Source organism: Leucoraja erinacea, chromosome 1, assembly GCF_028641065.1.
Source record: "Leucoraja erinacea ecotype New England chromosome 1, Leri_hhj_1, whole genome shotgun sequence".
Lineage (NCBI taxonomy): Eukaryota > Metazoa > Chordata > Chondrichthyes > Rajiformes > Rajidae > Leucoraja > Leucoraja erinaceus.
This window is the reverse complement of record NC_073377.1, coordinates 49,393,716-49,416,168: the sequence shown is the minus strand read 5'-3', so window position 1 is coordinate 49,416,168 and position 22,453 is coordinate 49,393,716. Positions and strand designations below refer to the sequence as shown.

The 22,453-nt window shown below is 43.5% G+C and overlaps 1 protein-coding gene across 1 annotated transcript in view; it reads right to left on the bottom strand.

The window, feature by feature from the left end:
• The window catches only part of mtrex (Mtr4 exosome RNA helicase), a 90,111-nt gene that overhangs the window by 64,429 nt on the left and 3,229 nt on the right, over positions 1–22,453 (bottom strand). The window contains exons 2-5 of the mRNA XM_055634473.1: positions 13,125–13,265; positions 12,005–12,071; positions 7,366–7,428; positions 420–532 (exon numbers count right to left, since the gene is read on the bottom strand). Of these exons, the coding sequence (XP_055490448.1) occupies positions 420–532; positions 7,366–7,428; positions 12,005–12,071; positions 13,125–13,265 (384 nt within the window). The remainder of the gene's footprint in view (positions 1–419; positions 533–7,365; positions 7,429–12,004; positions 12,072–13,124; positions 13,266–22,453) is intronic.

The following is a 22,453-nucleotide window of genomic DNA, read 5'->3' as shown; positions in this document are numbered from 1 at the left end:
TACAGAATGAGAAAAATCCTATTAGAGAATATTTTCAAGACATTTAAATAGGAATTCCAGCTGTATTTAAAATTAGCTGCATTAACAGAAGTAAAGCCAATAAATATATGGATATTTCACAGAATGAGAAAATTGTGCATGTTATAAATCTGAAGCAAAATGAGATTCCAAAAGCATGAATACTAACTGCACATCTCCATGTTACGTGAGGATACTCATGTATCTTGTGTATGTCAGAACATACTGTGTTTTTATTTCAAAATTATTTAAAGAAAAATGCGGCTTTAATGCCAAGGCATTTAAATGTTCCGACACAGACCGTGAAGTACTTATACTAAGAAAAATACAAGAAAATAACCAATATTTCTCACTTGACAGCCACAAAGGATCAGGCCATGAGTTTGATGATGATCACTTACTCAGCACAAACGGTTTTGCCGGCTGATGTATGCGCAGACACCAATACAGATTGGTTGTTGTCAATACAAGCGATGGCCTCTCTTTGAAAAGCATCCAGGATAAAAGGGTATTCCTGGAATTTAAAGAAAAGAACCATTTAAAAGTAATAACCTCTTGGTGCTGTTTCTATGCTGTATGACTATGATTTTGTATATGTTTAAAATAACAGATTTTTGGCAAAAGCTGTCTCGCTATTTGATGGAGTAACAGAAATATAAACATTGAGTAGTTGAGCAAAGACGAATATATTCACCTAAAGATAGTGAACCCCTTGGAATTCACATCAAGGAAGATCACACGTGGGCAGGAGGGACAAAATTGCCTACTTGTAACTCATTTCATTCCTTATTTTGATATAAAATGGTATATGTTAAACAGTAAATAAAACCAACAAAGCAAACAGTAACTGAGAGTGGGCTTCAGGTTAACATGATGAAATGGATGAAACAGAATGGGGCAATACATTTGGTCTCTGCAATGTGAAAATCGAATGGAAAATAGAGCCAATTCCTTCTGAAAATACGCAGAAAACAGAGGGTATGAAAGAACTGAATCCATTGCTATTTGATTTTGCAATAACTCCGATTAGTTGGCACATAAATTACTTATGTTGAATGATATATACTGGCATAGCACCATCCTGTGGCTGATATCAAGCCCTGCAATCAGAATTGACAAAGGTTCAATTGATTGATACGGAACAATGTTTTATGGTGAAGCAGCATTCTCGGTGCTTTTCAAGATTTGAAAACCATTCGTTGTCAAAACCAGTCAGGACAAAAGTCTAGAAATTCACTAAAATACCAAGTTTTCATGAGCATTTGAACGAGCCGAGGTAAATTTAAACTCAGACATTCCAGTAAACAGTTCCAGTCCATTCAAACATTTTTTTTAGATTGATCCCATGATTTTATCAAGACCTGCTTTGTCAGGTCCATGCCACAATGCAAGTTAATATATTTACAGAGATAAATAATTCCAAAATAAATTAAACCCCCTTTAATCACAAGTCAATATGGCAAAATCAAAGTTAAGTTTATTCATCACATGCACCAACTAAGGTACAGTGAAATTAATTTGCCATGCAGCGATACAGTTAAAAAAAAACCCCACACAATACACAATTTAACATAAACATCCACCATAGCATTCTTCACTGTGGTGGAAGGCAACAAAATTCAGTCAGTCCCCCTCCTTTGTTCATCCGTGGTCAGGCCATAAACCCTCCGTAGTCTCCGCTATTGACGGCCGGATGTACAGGCCCTCTCGTCGCAATGATCGAAACTCCGACGTCAGGACATTCGAACACACTCCGTGGCTTGGAGTGCCCGAATCGGCCACTTTCTTACCGGAGACCATGGCTTCACGACCACGCAGGCCGGCGGTCGGAGCTCTTCTCCAGTGATCCCCAGCAAGGGATCCCAGACTCCGGATGGTAAGTCCACGCCACGCTCCGCAGACCACAGCCCCATGATGCCAGTCACCAGGCCAGCGATCGGAGCACTCCTTTCTGGCGACCCCCAACAAGGGATCACCCTGCTACGCGATGGAAAGTCCACGCTGCTGAAGTTCTGGGCCCGACTCCAATCCAAGCTGTTAGGCCGCGAGGGGGGAGGCGGAGAAGCGACATGGAAAAAGTCGTCTCTCCGTCGAGGAAATGACCAAAAAACTGTTTCCCCCTTTTCTCCCCCACCACCCCCCACATAAGACACTAAAACAAACATTTGGACAATCTAAAAAAAACCAAAAAAAGTCGAAATAACGAACACGCTGCTAGCAGGGCAGCCGACTTGCACTGCCCCCAATCAACCAATAGGGTCCTGAGTTGGCAACAGTGACATTTACTTTTGAACAAACCCTTTGCCTTTTTAATTGTGAAAAGATGTAAAATTTGAATCATAAAACATTGCGAGAAGGATAGAAACATATTGTTGAAGAATTGCACTGTTTTACAAATCGATGACACAAGCACTGTTGTTTCTGTTAACTGTTATTAGGGTCCTTGGTTCTGTAATTACCAAAGATGGTGTAGAACTGAGACGGGCCTCTCGCTTAACTTTTTTTCCCCTGTTACCAGCCGGGCCACCTTGGCAGCTTTATAGGTTGCCAAATGACAGTTTAGGTAGTCATTTAAGACGGTTTGCATGACGCGTACGATAATGTGCTCGGACGAAGTGCGTAGTTACCAGTCGGAATTATACTCAATGAAGCATTCACATATTATTTCTGCTTCAAATAAAGTCACAAACTAAACATATTCACCAATCAAGACATGATATATCCCACAATGACATGCAGCAATATTATAAGACAGTATCTCAACTCTTTTTACACATTGCAATTAATGCAATTTTTATTAGTTCTTTCCACTTCCAAACAAAAATGTGGTTGGATTATTCAGCGTATGATCAACCTGTGTCAATAAATCCTGGACCATGATAACATATATGCGTACGTATAGTTGTGAATGTTGCTCATTAAATAACTACAGTACTGATACTCCATATTAAGAGCATTGATTTGCCGTTAAAATGAATTCTGTAATAATGTGTCAACGGTAGCAGTGACAATCGAACACTGCGGTTTTAATGTTCCACTTATTCACCATTTAATTAATCCATCTTTATGGATTAAAACAAATAATAACATTGGGAATTAAAACACATTTGATTACATTCCGTTATCAAACATAGTCAATGTCCGCTCTGAAGACATTCCCAGGACAATAGGGTCAGGGAGAGGGGTGTGTGTGAATCAGTGCGGAGTGGATAGATGGTGGGGGGGCGGGTTAGAAGGCAGTCGGTGCAGAATGGATGGATAGAGGCAGGTGAATTAGTACGTGTTGGTTGGAGTAGGTAAAATTGTGAGGGGAGAGCACGGGGGATGTCAGTGGTGTTAAATGGAGGGGTGCAGTACGGGATGGATGGGGGTAGACAAAAGTGCTGGAGAAACTCAGCGGGTGAGGCAGCATCTATGGAGCGAAGGAAATAGGCAACGTTTTGGGTCGAGACCCTTCTTCAGACTGTTCCCCCCATTCTTCTTGAATGGGAGGATCAGTACAGGATGGATGGGGGGGGGGGGGGGGGGGGGGGTACAGTACAGTATGGATCGGAGGGTCTGTGTAGGATGATTGGGTATGTACGCCAGGGTGAATGAGGGGAAGGTGCAGGTGAAATGGATGGTGGATTAGTGCAGGATGGATGGGGGAGAAGGGCAGGAGGGATGGGAAAGGGGTAAGGACAGGGGGAATTGGGGAACCAGTGCAGTATGGATGGGGGGGAGTGGCAGGAAAATCAATGCGAGGTGGATAGGGTGATCAGCGCAGGATGAATAGATTGGGGGGGGGGGAGATGGGGAGGGGAGCACAGGGGATGTCAGTGAGGACTAAATAGAGGTGGGAATGGGGATCAGTGCTGGATGGAGAGGGGTCCCAGGATAAGGGGTGGAGGGGGCGTACAAGAGAGAGAAGGGGGACGAGGTATGGAGGAAGCCTTCATATTAGGATTGGAGGGAGAGAGAACATGGGGAATTACAGACCAGTTAGTCTAACATGGGATAGCAGCACATTTGGAAAAAGTGAAATCATTGGGCAAAGTCAGCATGGATTTATGAAAGGAAAATCATGTCTGACGAATCTTATAGAATTTTTCGAGGATGTAACTAGTAAAATGGATAAGGGAGAAACAGTGGATGTGTTATATCTGGACTTCCAGAAGGCTTTCGACAAGGTCCCACATAAGAGATTAGTATACACACTTAAAGCACACGGTATTGGGGGTTCAGTATTGATGTGGATAGAGAACTGGCTGGCAGACAGGAAGCAAAGAGTAAAAGTAAACGGGTCCTTTTCAGAATGGCAGGCAGTGACTAGTGGGATACCGCAAGGCTCAGTGCTGGGAACCCAGCTATTTACAATATATATTAATGATTTGGACGAGGGAATTGAATGCAACATCTCCAAGTTTGCGGATGACACGAAGCTGGGGGGCAGTGTTAGCTGTGTGGAGGATGCTAGGAGGCTGCAAGGTGGCTTGGATAGGCTGGGAGAGTGGGCAAATGCATGGCAGATGCAATATAATGTGGATAAATGTGAGGTTATCCACATTGGTGGCAAAAACAGGAAAGTAGACTATTATCTGAATGGTGGCCGATTAGGAAAAGGGGAGATGCAACGAGACCTGGGTGTCATGGTACATCAGTCATTGAAAGTAGGCCTGCAGGTGCAGCAGGCAGTGAAGAAAGCGAATGGTATGTTAGCATTCATAGCAAAAGGATTTGAGTATATAGGAGTAGGGAGGTTCTAATGCAGTTGTACAGGGTTTTGGTGAGACCACACCTGGAGTTTTGCGTACAGTTTTGGTCTCCTAATCTGAGGAAAGACATTCTTGCCATAGAGGGAGTACAGAGAAGGTTCACCAGACTGATTCCTGGGATGTCAGGACTTTTATATTAAGAAAGACTGGATAGACTCGGCTTGTACTCGCTAGAATTTAGAAGATTGAGGGGGGATCTTATAGAAACTTACAAAATTCTTAAGGGGTTGGACAGGCTAGATGCAGGAAGATTGTTCCCGATGTTGGGGAAGTCCAGAACAAGGGGTCACAGTTTAAGGATATGGGGGAAATCGTTTAGGACCGAGATGAGAAAAACATTTTTCACACAGAGAATGGTGAATCTCTGCCACAGAAGGTAGTTGAGGCCAGTTCATTGGCTATATTTAAGAGGGAGTTAGATGTGGCCCTTGTGGCTAAAGGGATCAGGGGGTATGGAGAGAAAGCAGGTACAGGATACTGAGTTGGATGATCAGCCATGATCATATTGAATGGCGATGCAGGCTCGAAGGGCCAAATGGCTTACTCCTGCACCTATTTTCCATGTTTCTATGTTCTATGTTTCTAAAGCATGGTAGGAATTTTGAACATGCCTAAGTGATTGATGGAGGCAGGTGCTCACACGGCATTCAGGAAATATCTGGATGAGTACTTGAATTGCCAGGGCATAGAAGGCTACTGAAACAAATGCTAGTAAATGGGGTTTGCATAGATAAGAACTTGATGGGCATGATGACTGAAAGGACTGCATCAATGACAGTATCCAGACATTATTGAGTGGCCTCTTTCTGAGAATTAAGGGATAATAAAGCTAAGCACCTGGTAGAAAGATTCACAAAGAGTTATAAAGTCATACAGAGTGGAAACTAGGCCCTTTGACCTAACTTGCCCACACCAGCCAACATGTCCCAGCTACACTAGTCCTACCTGCCTGCGCTTGGTCCATATCCCTCCAAACCTGTCCTATCCACGTACCTGTCAAACTGCTTCTTAAACGTTGGGATAGTCCCATCCTCAACTACCTCATCTGGCAGCTTGTTCCACACATCGACTACCCTTGTGAGAAAAAGTTACCCCTCGGATTCCTATTAAATCTTTCCCCCTTCACCTGGAACCTATGTCCTCAATTCCCCTACACTGGGCAAGAGACAGTGCATCTGCCCGATTTATTCATCTCATGATTTTGTACACCTCTATAAGATCACCCCTCATCCTCCTGCACTCCAAGGTATAGAGACCCAGCCGACTCAACCTCTCCGTATAGCTCACACCCTCTAGTCCTGGCAACATCCTCGTAAATCTTCTCGGAACCCTTTCAAATTTGACAATATCTTTCCTATAACATGGTGCCCAGAACTAAACACAATATTCTAAATGTGGTCTCACCAACGTCTTATACAACTGCAACATGACCTGCACCCCTAGGTCCCTCTGCTCTACAACACTCCCCAGAGGCCTACCATTTACTGTGTAGGTCCTGCCCTTATTAGACATCCCAAAGTGCAACACCTCACAATTAAATTCCATCAACCATTCCTCAGCCTTCCTGGCCAATCGATCCAGATCCTGCTGCAATCCTTTACAACCATCTTCACTATCTTCAAAACCTGCAAAACCACCCACTTTTGTATCATCAGCAAACTTGCTAATCTTGCCCTGAATGTTCTCATCCAAATCATTGATGTAGATGACAAACAGTAGCGGGCCCAGCACCTAACCCTGAGGCACACCACTAATCACAGGCCTCCAGTCTGAGAAGCTACCATCCAACTTCACCCTCTGCTTCCTTCCATGGAGCCAATTTGCTATCCATTCAGCTATCTCTCCTTGGATCCCATACGATCCAACCTTCCAGAGCAGCCTACCATGTGGAACCTTGTCAAATGCCTCACTGAAATCCAAATGTAAAACATCTACAGCTCTGGCCTTATCGACCTTTTTGGTCACATCTTCAAAAAACTCAATCAAATTTGTGAGACAAGACCTCCCACGTCCAAAATCATGCTGACTTTCCCTAATCAGCCCTTGCCCGTCTAAATGCCTGTATAACCTAACCCTCAGAATACTCTCCAGTAACTTTCCAACTACAGATGTTAAGCTCTCCTGCCTATAGTTCCCAGCATTTTCCCTGCAGCCCATCTTAAAAAGAGGTACAACATTTGCCACCTTTCAGTCTTCCGGCACCTCTTCTGGATTTAAGGATGACTCGTAAATTTAAACCAGGGCTCCCGCAATATCTGCTCTGGTATCCCCACAATGTCCCCGGATATATCGGAGTTACGAATAGCATGGAAAGAATCTAAGGGAAAGGGCAAACTGAAGCCGACTTCGCTTGATTCCAAAGGGCTCAAGACACTAAGGAACGTGTGAAACAATCAACTGAATTTAAAAAACAGGATTTTGTGCCAAATAATCTCTCAATATTTTACACTAACTAAAGACTGCTACTCATTTTGACGCCCAAGAACTATTCCAGTCGTGGAGTTTACGTGTTTTTTCACAGCTGCACAGAAACTTCCATCACCATTGCTAGGAATATGCAGTCAACCATCTAGAAAGCTCAACTGGACCTTACCTTTGCTGCTTTTCCGACACGAGGTTTTAGTTGCTGATATTCATCGTACATTGGAATGGCCACCTGAAAGTTATAGCAATAATAATTATATTTTTGAATTTGGATGATTTAAGTACACTTCAAAGTTTACATGTAGAAAATAATCAGTACACCTGATTTTTTTTTTTAATGAATTGTTTCAAGAATGAAAATGTCTGGCCATTGATCCAGATGTTTATTTACAAGCTTAGCACAACCCAAGATATCGAAATTGTAAAAAACACATTTCATTACAATATTTAGAAAATAATTATGTGTGTTGTCTCCAAAGGAACATTATTCTGAAGTGTTATTAATTGTTGGTTTAATGAGATTTCCTTGTTACCTGCTGGGAAAGTTTCTGCTCAACCATTTCTGCTACTCTCCATCTTGATCCAGCACTAAATGATCGTTTGCTTTGTCTCTCCTGCATCAATAATTACAATCGTCTTTGGGAGTTTAGTAATTTTTAGGAATCTAAAAAGGTGAATCATTTGGAATAGTCTTTCGGCATAGTAAGGGTAATCAGAAACTTTTTCCCCAGATGGAAATGGCAAAGCCTAGAGGTCATCATTTTAGAGTGAGAGGAGCAAAGTTTAAAGGTGATATGTAGGGCAGTTGTTTTCTTTTAAAGAGTAGGTGGTCAGTGCCTGGAATGCATTGCCTGGAGAGGGGATGGAGGCAGATCCAAATAGTGGCATTTAAAGAGGCTTTTAGGTAGACAACATGGCTAAGCAGGGAATGGAGGATTATGAATCACATGCAGCCATGAAATTTGTTTAACTTGGCATCATGTTCTTCACGGACATTGTGGCCAGGGATCAGTTTATGTGCTGCACTGATTGATATCCATTTGTTAATTGCTCAGTTAATTTTACTAAATTGTTCTCTATGCCTTGGGCATCAAGTCTGCAAATCTTTAACTAGTCAAATTCAACAGGCACACATTAAGTGTCAGAACATGCAAGTCTTACTAATACACTAATCATGATGAAACACTCAAAACTCAGTAGATCAGCAACTACATAAACTTACAACAAAACTGATCATTTAATGTTAGCTAATAATGAGCTACAGAAATCATTCAGCCATGTTTTACACCTTTTCTCACAATGAAGGTTCAAAACAAACTCAATGTACCCATGACTTACAGCAAAAAGCAAACTATTGGAGGAACTTAGTGAGTCCAGCATTTGAGAGGGGAAATGGAGAGAAAATATTTTGGGTCAGGACCCTTCTTCAAAACTGATCATTTATTCATGTTTATGTCATTTAGGGAGTCAGTGTAGATTTATATATTGTATAGTCGTCTTGGGTAGAAGTATTTCAATTTATCCCATGATCAATCGCAATGCAATTCAACAGGAGCAATTATCTCTCAATCAAGGGTGATATTAAGAATAGGGCTAAAGAAAATGCTGTACGTAATAGCAATAGGTGATGCTGCTGCCTCACAGAGCCAGAGACCCAGGTGCTGTACATGCCGGGCTCTCACTTAACTAATTTTCCTCTGTTTCCAGACGGGCAACCTAGGCAGCTTTTTAGATTGCCAAATGACAGTTTAGGAGGTCATTTAAGGCGGCTTGCACGAAGCGTGCGATAATGTGCTCAGATGAAGTGCATAGTTACTAGTCGGAATTATGCTCAATGAAGCATTCACATATTATTTCTGCTTCAAATAAAGTCACAAACTAAACATATTCACCAATCAAGGCATGATATATACCACAATGACATACAGCAAAATTATAATACAGTATCTCAACTCTTTTTACACGTTGCAATGAATGCAATTTCTATTATTTCTTTCCACTTCCAAACAAAAATGTGGTTGGATTATTCAGCGTATGATCAATCTCAGTTATTTTGTATTCTCGTTTATAACATTGTTTACAGAACAGGGAGATAAAAGTTCAGTGTGTCCACATACCATAGACCATATATACATTCATATATATATACACACACACAATAAATAAATAAACAGATAAAGTGCAATAGGCTGTTATTTTACAGAGTTTGGAGTTTGATGGTGGAGGGTCCACTCCAGTTTAAATTCCATTTGGAATATTTTTGGAGGGCCAGGAAACCAAGAAGCAAGAGTTACTCCAGCTCCAGGGAGTGATTCTGTGTTGGTTTTCGCGGTTGCGGCGAGGAGGCGACTGGACAGCAGTGGAGGCCAGATCTCTCACAATTCAAAGGGAGGGAGAAAGTGCCCGGCACCGTCCAGTTGCCGTGGCAGTGCACATGTGCAGGGTGGCCGATGATGTGCTGGCCGTTGTTGTGCGCATGTGCAGGGGAGGGTGTGCAGGCGGTGGCAGTGTGCATGTGCAAGGCGGCAGGCCATGCCAGCGGATGAGGAGCAGAGACCGGGACACAGATGGCGGGCAGAGATGGAGAGTGACACAGAGAGAGATAGAGGGGCCCGCTAAATATTGACAATGGAACAATAGGTGTCCCAGGTGTTTGGCAAAATCCCGCCGGGCAAAATGGCACGGCTTTTAAGTTGCCCGGCGGGACTTTAGATGGCCATTGGCACCCGGGCAACCGTTAATTTTGAGCCCTGACATGTGGAATTTGCATATTCTCCATGACCAAATGGGTTTCCTCTGGCTGCTCTGGTTTCATAGAAACATAGAAATTAGGTGCAGGAGTAGGCCATTCAGCCCTTTGAGCCTGCACCGCCATTCAATATGATCATGGCTGATCATCCAACTCAGTATCCCGTACCTGCCTTCTCTCCATACCCTCTGATCTCCTTAGCCACAAGGGCCACATCTAACTCCCTCATAAATATAGCCAATGAACTGGCCTTGACTACCCTCTGCGGCAGAGAGTTCCAGAGACTCACCACTCTCTGTGTGAAAAAAGTTCTTCTCATCTCGGTTTTAAAGGATTTCCCCCTTATCCTTAAGCTGTGACTCCTTGTCCTGGATTTCCCCAACATCGGGAGCAATCTTCCTGCATCTAGCCTGTCCAACCCCTTAAGAATTTTGTAAGTTTCTATAAGATCCCCTCTCAATCTCCTAAATTCTAGACAGTATAAACCAAGTCTATCCAGTCTTTCTTCATAAGACAGTCCTGACATCCCAGGAATCAGTCTGGTGAACCTTCTCTGCACTCCCTCTATGATAATAATGTCCTTCCTCAGATTTGGAGACCAAAACTGTACGCAATATTCCAGGTGTGGTCTCACCAAGACCCTGTACAACTGCAGTAGAACCTCCCTGCTCCTATACTCAAATCCTTTTGCTATGAAAGCTAACATACCATTCGCTTTCTTCACTGCCTGCTGCACCTGCATGCCTACTTTCAATGACTGGTGTACCATGACACCCAAGTCTCGCTGCATCTCCCCTTTTCCTAGTCGGCCACCATTTAGATAATAGTCTGCTTTCCTGTTTTTGCCACCAAAATGGATAACCTCACATTTATCCACATTATACTGCATCTGCCAAACATTTGCCCACTCACCCAGCCTATCCAAGTCACCTTGCAGTCTCCTAGCATCCTCCTCACAGCTAACACTGCCCCCCAGCTTAGTGTCATCCGCAAACTTGGAGATATTGCATTCAATTCACTCATCCAGATCATTAATATATATTGTAAATAGCTGGTGTCCCAGCACTGAGCCTTGCGGTACCCCACTAGTCACTGCTTGCCATTGTGAAAAGGACCCGTTTACTCCTACTCTTTGCTTCCTGTTTGCCAGCCAGTTCTCTATCCACATCAATACTGAACCCCCAATCCCGTGTACTTTAAGTTTGTATACTAATCTCTTATGTGGGACCTTGTCGAAAGCCTTCTGGAAGTCCAGATACACCACATCCACTGGTTCTCCCCTATCCACGCTACTAATTACATCCTCGAAAAATTCTATAAGATTCGTCAGACATGATTTACCTTTCGTAAATCCATGCTGACTTTGTCCAATGATTTCACCACTTTCCAAATGTGCTGCTATCCCATCTTTAATAACTGACTCTAGCAGTTTCCCCACTACCAATGTTAGACTAACTGGTCTGTAATTCCCCGTTTTCTCTCTCCCTCCCTTCTTAAAAAGTGGGGTTACGTTTGCTACCCGCCAATCCTCAGGAACTACTCCAGAATCTAAAGAGTTTTGAAAGATTATTACTAATGCATCCACTATTTCTGGAGCTACTTCCTTAAGTACTCTGGGATGCAGCCTATCTGGCCCTGGGGATTTATCGGCCTTTAATCCATTCAATTTACCCAACACCACTTCCCGGCTAACCTGGATTTCACTCAATTCCTCCAACTCCTTTGACCCCACATTCCAAAGATGAGCAGGTTAGTAGGTTAATTGGCCTTGTTAAATTGCCCCTAATGTGTCAGGAGTGGATGAAAAAGTGGGATAACAGAACTAATATGAATGAGTGATCAACGGTCGCCATGGACTCAGTGAGCCGAAAGACCAGTTTCCATGCTGTCTCTCCAAACCCTTAAAAAAACCGAATTCAGCAATCAATCTTTAATTGGACGCATGAGAACCACACTCTTTGGGATTCACAGGGATTTCACATTGATATTGATTATTTTCTGGGGTATTTCATTCAAAAGTTTAGAACAATGTAAAAAATAGTTATTTTAAGACATTTACCTCATGGTTACATGCCTCTACAGTTTCCACTTCTTGCACCTTCACCTTGGGCATCAAGTCTGCAAGACTAAATAACCAAATTCAATGGGCAAGCAGTACTTGTCATAACATGTCAATCTTACCAATACGCTCAATGTGAATCAGAACTCAGTGAATCATTACATAAATTTATAACATCTGCAGTGTCATGGTATCTAATAATACTTAGACAAACAATTTTCCTGATCTCATGTTCATGAACGGAGCTTGACAATGATGCTTCAGCTCCCACTCTTAAACATTAGAAATAACATGTTCTTGTCACAGAAGTATATAGCAAATTGTCTGAGAGTCATGTTTCTATCGATTTACAACAAATTATAGTACAGGTACATTAAGTTAGTTTTGTTTATTCTCACGTGTACCGAGGTACAGTGAAAACTTTTGTTGTGTGCTGACTAGTCAGCAGAAAGACAATACATGATTACAATCGATCCATTTACAGTGTATAGATACATAATAAGGGAATAACATTTAGTGCAAGGTAAAGCCAGCAAAGTCCGATCAAGGATAGTCCGAGGTTCACCAAAGTGGTAGATAATAGTTCAGCACCGCTCTCTGGTTATTGTAGGACGATTCAGTTGCCTGATAACAGCTGGGAAGAAACTGACCAGGAATCTGGTAGTGTGCATTTTCACACTTTTGCCTGATAGGAAAGGGGAGATAAGGGAGTGGCAAGGGTGCGACGCATCCTTGATTATGCTGCTGGCCTTGCCGAGGCAGCGTGAGGTATAAATGGAGACAGGGGAGGTTGGCTTGTGTGATGGTCTGATTGCATCCACAATTGCTAATGGACAAACCTTAAAGTTTGTCAACTTTAAGCTTTTGCAGAATGTTTTCCTCAATTCGACATTGCAGAGTTGCATTCCTCAACAGTGCATTCAAGAGTCTATTAAGTTTCAGTTTCCAAAGAAAAATATTTAACCAACTAAATGAAGAGGAGATTTATTTTTGTGGATAAATGAATAAATGATAAGTGAATAAATATGATGTAACATCAAGATATTTTGGTTTGAATAATTTTCATTACAAACATTTTATCAACTACATTTCAAGAATACTAGTATTTTTTAAACATTACTCGATTTCCTCTGTGGATATGGTTTCGAGTTTGGGCTTTTTTCCGAATAACGTATCATCTGGATTATCAGCATCGCCATCACGCTTATTCTTCACTGAAGAAATTATACTCGCATCTTGAAGAGTTCCAGCAGTGACCTTCCTGTGAAACACAAATCAAAACAGGATTTGTTTAACCTTAAGAGAACTATAAGTGAATCCTTATGACATGGACCAGATGCTGATTGTTTTCAGCTTTTATTTCCTCCTAGATCTGAAAAGGCAATGGCCTTGACATTTATCTCTGGGGAATGTCACTAATCTCTTTCCTTCAGTACAAAAAAGACAACCATTCATCAGAATCCACTGTTGACCGTTATTTAGCCAACTCCATGTCCATGCAATCAGTGTCCAAGAGCTTCAATTTTGCTGTTAAGTCTGTTATACTGCACCTTAGTCCATATACACATTAAATGCTGTGGCATCAGGGATGATGCTAGGACAGCAATGACCACATCGACACTCGCAGTAGGTAGTACTCACATGATATATTTTATTTACAATGGTAAGAAAGTCCAGGTGCTGTTCCTCACAATCAGGGAGCATGTGCAGTGGCACTGGCGATCTCAGGCTTGTCCCAGCAGCTCAGACCTGGTCTTCGATGGAAGAGATGTAACAATCTCAGGCTTCTCCCTACCGTTCACCTATGCCTTGAGAGGAGGCACTGCCAGTCACAGGTTTATCTTGGCCACTCAGCTTTGGGCTTGAAGAGATGGCGCTGGTAATCTCTGGATTATCCTGGAGACTTCTTTTTGCCTCTGTGTTTGGGCACAGTCCCTTGTTGTCTGTGGGCAGGTAGAGGCACTGGCCTCTCAGGCTTGCCCTGGCTACTCAGTCTTAGCCTCAGTAAAGGTGCTGGCTTCTTCCTGGCAGCCCAGTCTTGACCATGGACTCGGGTTTGTCCCAGTGGCTCAGTCTTTCTCAAACCTGTGATAGTGGAACAAAACTAGCAGGGAGGCATCCCACTTTCTCTCTGTATCTTTCTTTCTCTCTCTTCCTATTTCTCTTCTGCTTCTTCACTCACCTTCTCCCCTGGGTTTATAAGGAGAAGGCGGACGAGGTTCAGGTGGCCAAACCAATCTCAACTAATTGGACACAGCCGATACCAATGATGCTGGGGATTGGCCTCTCCTGGCCTGTTAGCCAGTGATCGGGATCAGAGCAGCATCCGAGGGAACAGCCCCTGTCACAATGCATTACCCTCAACAATAACAATTACTTCATCAAAACATTTGATCACATCGGTTAAACAATTTGCCCTTAAATCCATGCCAACTTGTCTTATTCAATCCATTTTCCTCCACAGGTGACTATTGTACCTGTCCCAGATCAATGTTTCTAAAAGCTTTCCCACCCACAGGTAGAATTGACCGACTTGCCATGCCTGGTTTATCCTCACCCCCTTTTGTTAACAAGTAGTAACATTAGCCACTCTTCAGTCCTCTAGTGAAGAGGCCTGGGGAGCCGTTGGTGAGAGGAGGAGTTACCCAATCTGCAGCGTTCCATCTCACTTCCAGAGAAGGGGTCTGGTGGAAGCCTCTGATTGGTGGAAGAGGACCAGAGGAAGCAGCTGATTGGGTGCAACCCCAGGTTTACATTTCTGCTTTCAGGTTAAGGGTTCAGGTTCAGGAGTGAGGGTTCAGTGAGTTCAGTGAGGTGAGGGTTCAGTGAGGTGAGGGTTCAGTGAGGTGAGGGTTCAGTGAGGTGAGGGTACAGTATTTATTAGTAAAGGTACAGTTTAAAGGATAAAGATTTTTATAGTGTGAGGGAGTTGAGTTAATTTGGGAGTAAGCTATGTCAGTGGAGATTGGCCCTGTGGTTTGCTCAGCCTGCAACATGTGGGAGATCAGGGATATGGTCGGTGTCCCTGGTGACTACGTTTGCAGGAAGTGTGTCCAGTTGCAGCACCTGGCAGACCGCATTGAACGATTGGAGCTGCGGTTGGATTCATACTGGAGCATCCACGATGCTGAGAAAGTCGTGAATAGCACGTACAGTGAGTTGGTCACACCGCAGGTAAGAGGACAGAAAGGGAATGGGTGGCCAATAGCCAGCAAAGCAGTAGGCAGGTAGTGCAGGAGTCCCCTGCGGTCATCTCCCTCCTAAACAGGTATACCATTTTGGATACTGTTGAGGGAGATGGCTCATCAGGGGAAGGCAGCAGCAGCCAAGTTCATGGCACCATGGGTGGCTCTTCGGCACAGGAGGGGAGAAAAAAGAGTGGAAGGGCAATAGTAATAGGGGATTCAATTGTAAGGGGAATAGATAGGCGTTTCTGCGGCCGCAAACGAGACTCCAGGATGGTATGTTGCCCCCCTGGTGCAAGGGTCAGGGATGACTGAACGGCTGCAGAACATTCTGGAGGGGGAGGGTGCACAGTTGTCGTGGTGCATATTGGCACAACGATATAGGTAAAAAAAGGGATGAGGTCCTACAAGGTGAATTTAGGGAGCTAGGAGATAAACTTAACAGTAGGACCTCAAGGTAATAATCTCTGGATTACTACCAGTACCACGGGCCAGTCAGAGTAGAAATAGGAGGATATTGCAGATGAATACGTGGCTTGAAAAATGGTGCAAGGAGGAGGGATTCCAATTTTTAGGGCATTGGAACCAGTTTTGGGGGAGGTGGGACCAGTACAAACAGGACGGTCTGCACTTGGGCTGGAATGGAACCAATGTCCTAGTGTTTGCTAGTGCTGTCGGGGTGGATTTAAACTAATGTGGCAGGGTGATGGGTGCAAGAGCAGAGAGGCAGAGGGGTGTAAAATGAGGGTAGAAGCAATAGGGATAGTTTTCTAAACCAACATGTAGAGGAACCAACGAGAGAGCAGGCTATTCTAGACTGGGTATTGAGTAATGAGGAAGGATTAGTTAGCAGTCTTGTTGTGCGTGGCCCCTTGGGCAAGAGTGACCATAATATGGTTGAGTTCTTCATTAGGATGGAGAGTGACATTGTTAATTCAGAAACAAGGGTCCTGAACTTAAAGAAAAGTGACTTTGAGGGTATGAGACGTGAATTGGCCAAGATAGACTGGCAAATGATTCTTAAAGGGTTGACGGTGGATATGCAATGGAAGGCATTTAAAAACTGCATGGATGAACTACAACAAGTGTTCATCCCAGTTTGGCAAAATAATAAATCAGGGAAGGTAGTGCATCCGTGGATAACAAGGGAAATCAGGGATAGTATCAAAACAAAAGATGAAGCGTGCAAATTAGCCAGAACAAGCAGCCTACCAGAGGACTGGGAGAAATTCAGTCCAGCAGAGGAGGACAAAAGGCTTAATTAGGAAAGGGAAAATAGATTATGAAAGAAAATTGGCAGGGAACATAAAAACTGGCTGCAAAAGTTTTTATAGATATGTGAAGAGGAAAAGATTAGTTAAAACAAATGTAGGTCCCTTGCAGTCAGAAACAGGCAAATTGATCATGGGGAACAAGGACATGGCAGACCAATTGAATAACTACTTTGGTTCTGTCTTCACTAAGGAAGACATAAATAATCTGCCGGAAATAGCAAGGGACCGGGGGTTAAATGAGATGGAGGAACTGAGTGAAATCCAAGTTAGCCGGGAAGTGGTGTTAGGTAAATTGAATGGATTAAAGGCCGATAAATCCCCAGGGCCAGATAAGTTGCATCCCAGACTACTTAAGGAAGTAGCCGCAGAAATAGTGGATGCATTAGTGATAATTTTTCAAAACTCTTTAGATTCTGGAGTAGTTCCTGAGGACTGGAGGGTAGCTAATGTAACCCCACTTTTTAAAAAGGGAGGGAGAGAGAAAACGGGGAATTACAGACCAGTTAGTCTAACATCGGTGGTGGGGAAAATTCTGGAGTCCATTATTAAAGATGGGATAGCAGCACATTTGGAAAGTGGTGAATTCATTGGACAAAGTCAGCATGGATTTATGAAAGGTAAATCATCTCTGACGAATCTTATAGAATTTTTCGAGGATGTAACTAGTAGAGTGGATAAGGGAGAAACAGTGTTATATCTGGACTTTCAGAAGGCTTTCAACAAGGTCCCACATAAGAGATCAGTATACAAAGCACACGGTATTGGGGGTTCAGTATTGATGTGGATAGAGAACTGGCTGGCAGACATGAAGCAAAGAGTAGGAGTAAACGGGTCCTTTTCAGAATGACAGGCAGTGACTAGTGGGGTACCGCAAGGCTCAGTGCTGGGACCCCAGCTATTTACAATATATTAATGATCTGGATGAGGGAATTTAATGCAACATCTCCAAGTTTGCGGATGACATGAAGCTGGGGGGCAGTGTTAGCTGTGAAGAGGATGCTAGGAGGCTGCAAGGTGACTTGGATAGGCTGGGTGAGTGGGCAAATGCATGGCAGATGCAGTATAATGTGGATAAATGTGAGGTTATCCACTTTGGTGGCAAAAACAGGAAAGTAGACTATTATCTAAATGGTGGCCGATTAGGAAAAGGGGAGATGCAATGAGACCTGGGTGTCATGGTACACCAGTCATTGAAAGTAGGAATGCAGGTGCAGCAGGCAGTGAAGAAAGCAAATGGTATGTTAGCATTCATAGCAAAAGGATTTTAGCATAGAAGCAGGGAGGTTCTACTGCAGTTGTACAGGGTCTTGGTGAGACCACACCTGGAGTATTGCGTACAGTTTTGGTGTCCTAATCTGAAGAAAGACATTATTGCCATAGAGGAAGTACAGAGAAGGTTCACCAGACTGACTCCTGGGATGGCAGGACTTTCATATGAAGAAAGACTGGATAGACTCGGCTTGTACACGCTAGAATTCAGAAGATTGAGGGGGGATCTTATGGAAACGTACAAAATTCTTAAGGGGTTGGACAGGCTAGATGCAGGAAGATTATTCCCGATGTTGGGGATGTCCAGAACTAGGGGTCACAGTTTAAGGATAAGAGGGAAGTCTTTTAGGACCGAGATGAGAAAATCAATTTTTACACAGAGTGATGAATCTGTGGAATTCTCTGCCACAGAAGGTAGTTGTTATTAGCTATATTTAAGGTCAGGGGGGTATGGAGAGAAGGCAGGGGTCGAACGAAATTTTGTGCCTGCAGTCATACATACAATGATACAATAATAACAACAATAAACACAAATTAACTTCCACCACAGGATACTGAGTGGTGGATGATCAGCCATGATCATATCGAATGGCGGTGCAGGCTCGAAGGGCCGAATGGCCTACTTCTGCACCTATTTTCTATGTTTCTACCATCACCCTCCATAGTCAAATTGCACTGAAAATGAAAGTCATTGCCCTGGCGATTTCCTCCTGTATTTCCTTCAGACCCCAAAGTGCACCCTCAATAGCACTGGTGATTTACCTATTTTATGTTCAGTTTTATACCATCAAGTTTCAAAGTATACCAACTGTCTCTTCCCCAGTGTAGAGAAAAGATGTAAACTAGTCTTTTAGTGCCTTGGTACATTCCACTTCTTCATGTTCAGGACCTTTGACGACACGTACCATCAGATTCTGGAAGTTTCCTCTTTGCTGTTTTCAGACTGAAAGGACTTCTCGTAACCTAAGGGTGTAACCCCAATTGTCCAATCCAACTTGTGGCCCTGCATTTTTGTAAAAAATCTGGACTTTCTGTTGCTGTAATACTACATTCTGTAGTTTGTTTATTTTCTTTTTGGACTACCTGTGGTGTCTGGTTTGCTTATATTTGTCTACGATATGATTTCCCTGTTATTATTACCACATATTATTCCCAAAGGGAATATCTGTACCAATTGCTCAATGGCCTTATTTAACCGCACATTCACATACATGCATTGTAAACCCAACTTCAGTTTATCATTTCCATTTTAACCGGTCTCTGTGAAATCCTTTTGCTCAATGATCGAGTATGAACTTTATTTTGATTTTTGCCATTATTTAATCATTGAACCCTATCATTTTTCCACAGCTCTACTCTTCCACATCTCCATCCTCACTTGGTTACATGCTTAATCATTTAGGAAGTAGATTAAGATTTACAACTTTTTCCATAGCATAATTCTCTCCTCTCACTTCCCTTCAAAAACACTTCAACCTTTCTACCCTCCATTTACAGACTTTTGGCTACTATACAAATCCACACCTGCACAAGTCTACATGTTTCTTGATTCCATACACAAATAATTAGATCATAAAGACATAGGAGGAGACTTAGGACATTTGGCTCATTGAGTCTGTTCCGCCATTCGATCATGCTAATCTATTTTTGCCTCTCATCCCCAATCTTCTGCCTTCCACTTGTAACCTTGGACACGCTACTATGTTAACAAAAATACCACTGATGAGTTATTAAAGAAAAACAACATTTGATGAGAATTGGTTACAGCTGACCACCTGTGGAGATGGCATCCATAATGCCATTGAGGTGACAGATTGATTTTGTCTTATTAATTTATTTAAAATTATTTAAATTCTTATTTCCATTACACAAGCTAACACAGTACTCTCAATGGCAAGTATGTTGACAATAACACACACTTGCAAACTAAGTCTCTCCTTTTGTTGCTGTTGTTTGTGTTTTACAACGTCAGAAGTCTTCTTCAGTGCACTTTTGTTTATTGTCACGTGTACTGAGGTACAGTCAAAAGCTTTTGTTGTGTGTTAACCAGTCAGCAGAAAGACAATACATGATTACAATCAATCCATTTACAGTGTATAGATACATGATAAGGGAATAACGTTTAGTGCAAGGTAAAGCCAGCAAAGTTTGATCAAGGATAGTCCGAGGGTCACCAAAGAGGTAGATAGTAGTTCAGCACTGCTCTCTAGTTGGCAGGATGATTAAATTGCCTGATAACAGCTGGGAAGAAACTGTCCCTGAATCTGGTGGTGTGCGTTTTCACACTTCTATGCCTTTTGCCTGATAGGAGAGGGGAGAAGAGGAAGTAGCCAGGGTGCGACTCATTCTTGATTATGCTGCTGAGGCAGCGCAAGGTATAAATGGAGTCAATAGAAGGGAGAAGGTACACAAAATTGCTGGAGAAACTCAGCGGGTGCAGCAGCATCTATGGAGCGAAGGAAATAGGCGACGTTTTGGGCCAAAACCGTTCTTCAGACTGATGGGGGGTGGGGGGGGTGGGGGGGGGGGGGGGGGAAGGAGGGAAAAGGGGGGGAGGGGGAGCCGGGGGGGGGGGGGGGATGGGAGGAGACAGCTCGAGGGTTAAGGAAGGGGAGGAGACAGCAAGGGCTAGCAAAATTGGGAGAATTCAACGTTAATGCCATCCGGATGCAAACTGCCCAGGCGGAATATGAGGTGCTGTTCCTCCAATTTCCGGTGTTGCTCACTCTGGCAATAGAGGAGACCCAGGACAGAGAGGTCGGATCGGGAATGGGAGGGGGAGTTGAAGTGCTGAGCCACCGGGAGGTCAGGTTGGTTATTGCGGACTGAGCGGAGGTGTTCGACGAAACGATCGCACAACCTACGCTTAGTCTCCCCGATGTAGATCAGCTGGCATCTAGAGCAGCGGATGCAGTATTTGAGGTTGGAGGAGATACAGGTGAACCTTTGTCGCACCTGGAACGACTGTTTGGGTCCTTGAATGGAGTCGAGGGGGGAGGTGAAGGGACAGGTGTAGGGAAGTTGGTTTGTGTGATGGTCTGGGCTGCGTCCACAATTCGCTACAATTTCTTACGGTCTTGGATGGAGCTGTTCCCAAACCAAGCTATGATACACAAGGCGGACTTAGCGGAGCTGTTCAGCGAAACGATCGCCGAGCCTGCGCTTGGTCTCGCCGATGTACAGGGTTGACACCTGGAACAGATACAGTAGATGAGGTTGGAGGAGGTGCAAGTGAACCTTTGGCTCACCTAGAAAGACTGTTGGGGTCCTTGGATGGAGTCGAGGGAGCAGGCCTGATGGTCTGCACCCCAGGGTACTTAAGCAAGTGGCTGTAGAAGTCATGGACGCAATGGTGATCATTTTCCAATGTTCTATAGATTCAGAATCAGTTCCTGTGGATTGGAGGGTAGCTAATGTTATCCCACTTTTTCCAGAAAGGCGGGAGAGAGAAAACAGGGAATTATAGACCAGTTAACATCGGTGGTGTGGAAGATGCTGGAGTCAATTATAAAGGATGAAATAGGAGCACATTTGGATAGGAGTAACAGGATTGGTCCGAATGAGCATGGATTTACGAAGGGAAAATTATTCTTGACTAATCTTCTGGAATGTTTGGAGGATTTAACTAGGAAAATGGACAAGGGAGAGCCAGTGGATGTAGTGTACCTGGACTTTCAGAAAGCATTTGATAAGGCCCCACAGCGGAAATGTGTGGGCAAAATTAAGAGCATGTGGTATTGGGGGTAGGGTACTGACATGGATAGAAAATTGGTTGGCAGACAGGAAACTAAGAGTGGGGATCAACGGGCCCCTTTCAGAATGGCAGGCAGTATGAGTGGGGTACCGCAAGGCTCGGTGCTGGGACCGCAGCTATTTACAGAATACATTAATGATTTAGATGAAGGAATTAAAAGTAGCATTAGCAAATTTGCAGATGACACAAAGCTGGGTGGCAGTGTGAATCGTGTGGAGGATGCTATGAGAATGCAGGGTGACAGACAGGTTGGGTGAGTGGGCAGATGCACGGCAGATGCAGTTTAATGTGGATAAATGTGAGGTTATCCACTTTGGTGGCAAAAACAGGAAGGCAGATTATCTGAATGGTATCAAATTGGGGAAATGGGAAGTACAACGAGATCGGGGGGTCCTTGTTCATCATTCCCTGAAAGTAAGCATGAGCATTAGCAGGAAGCAAAGAAAGTTAATGGCATGTTGGCCTTTATAACAAGAGGAGTGTAGTATAGGAGCAAAGAGGTCCATCTGCAATTGTACAGGGCCCAGGTGAGACCACACCTGGAGTATTGTGTGCAGTTTTGGTCTCCAAATTTCAGGAAGGACATTCTTGTTATTGAGGGAGTGCAGCGTAGGTTCACAAGGTTAATTCCCAGTATGGCGGGACTGTCATATGTTGATAGAATGGAGCGGCTGGGCTTGTATACTCTGGAATTGAGCAGGATGAGAGGGGATCTTATTGAAACATATAAGAGTATTAATGGATTGGACATGCTAGAGGCAGGAAACATGTTCCCAATGTTAGGGGAATCCGGAACCAGGGGCCACAGTTTAAGAATAAGGGGTAGGCAATTTAGAACGGAGATGAGGTAAAACCTTTTGACCCAGAGAGTTGTGAATCTGTGGAATTCTCTGCCTCAGAAGACAGTGGAGGCCAATTCTCTAGATGCTTTCAAGAGAGTTAGATAGAGCTCTTAAAGATAGCAGTT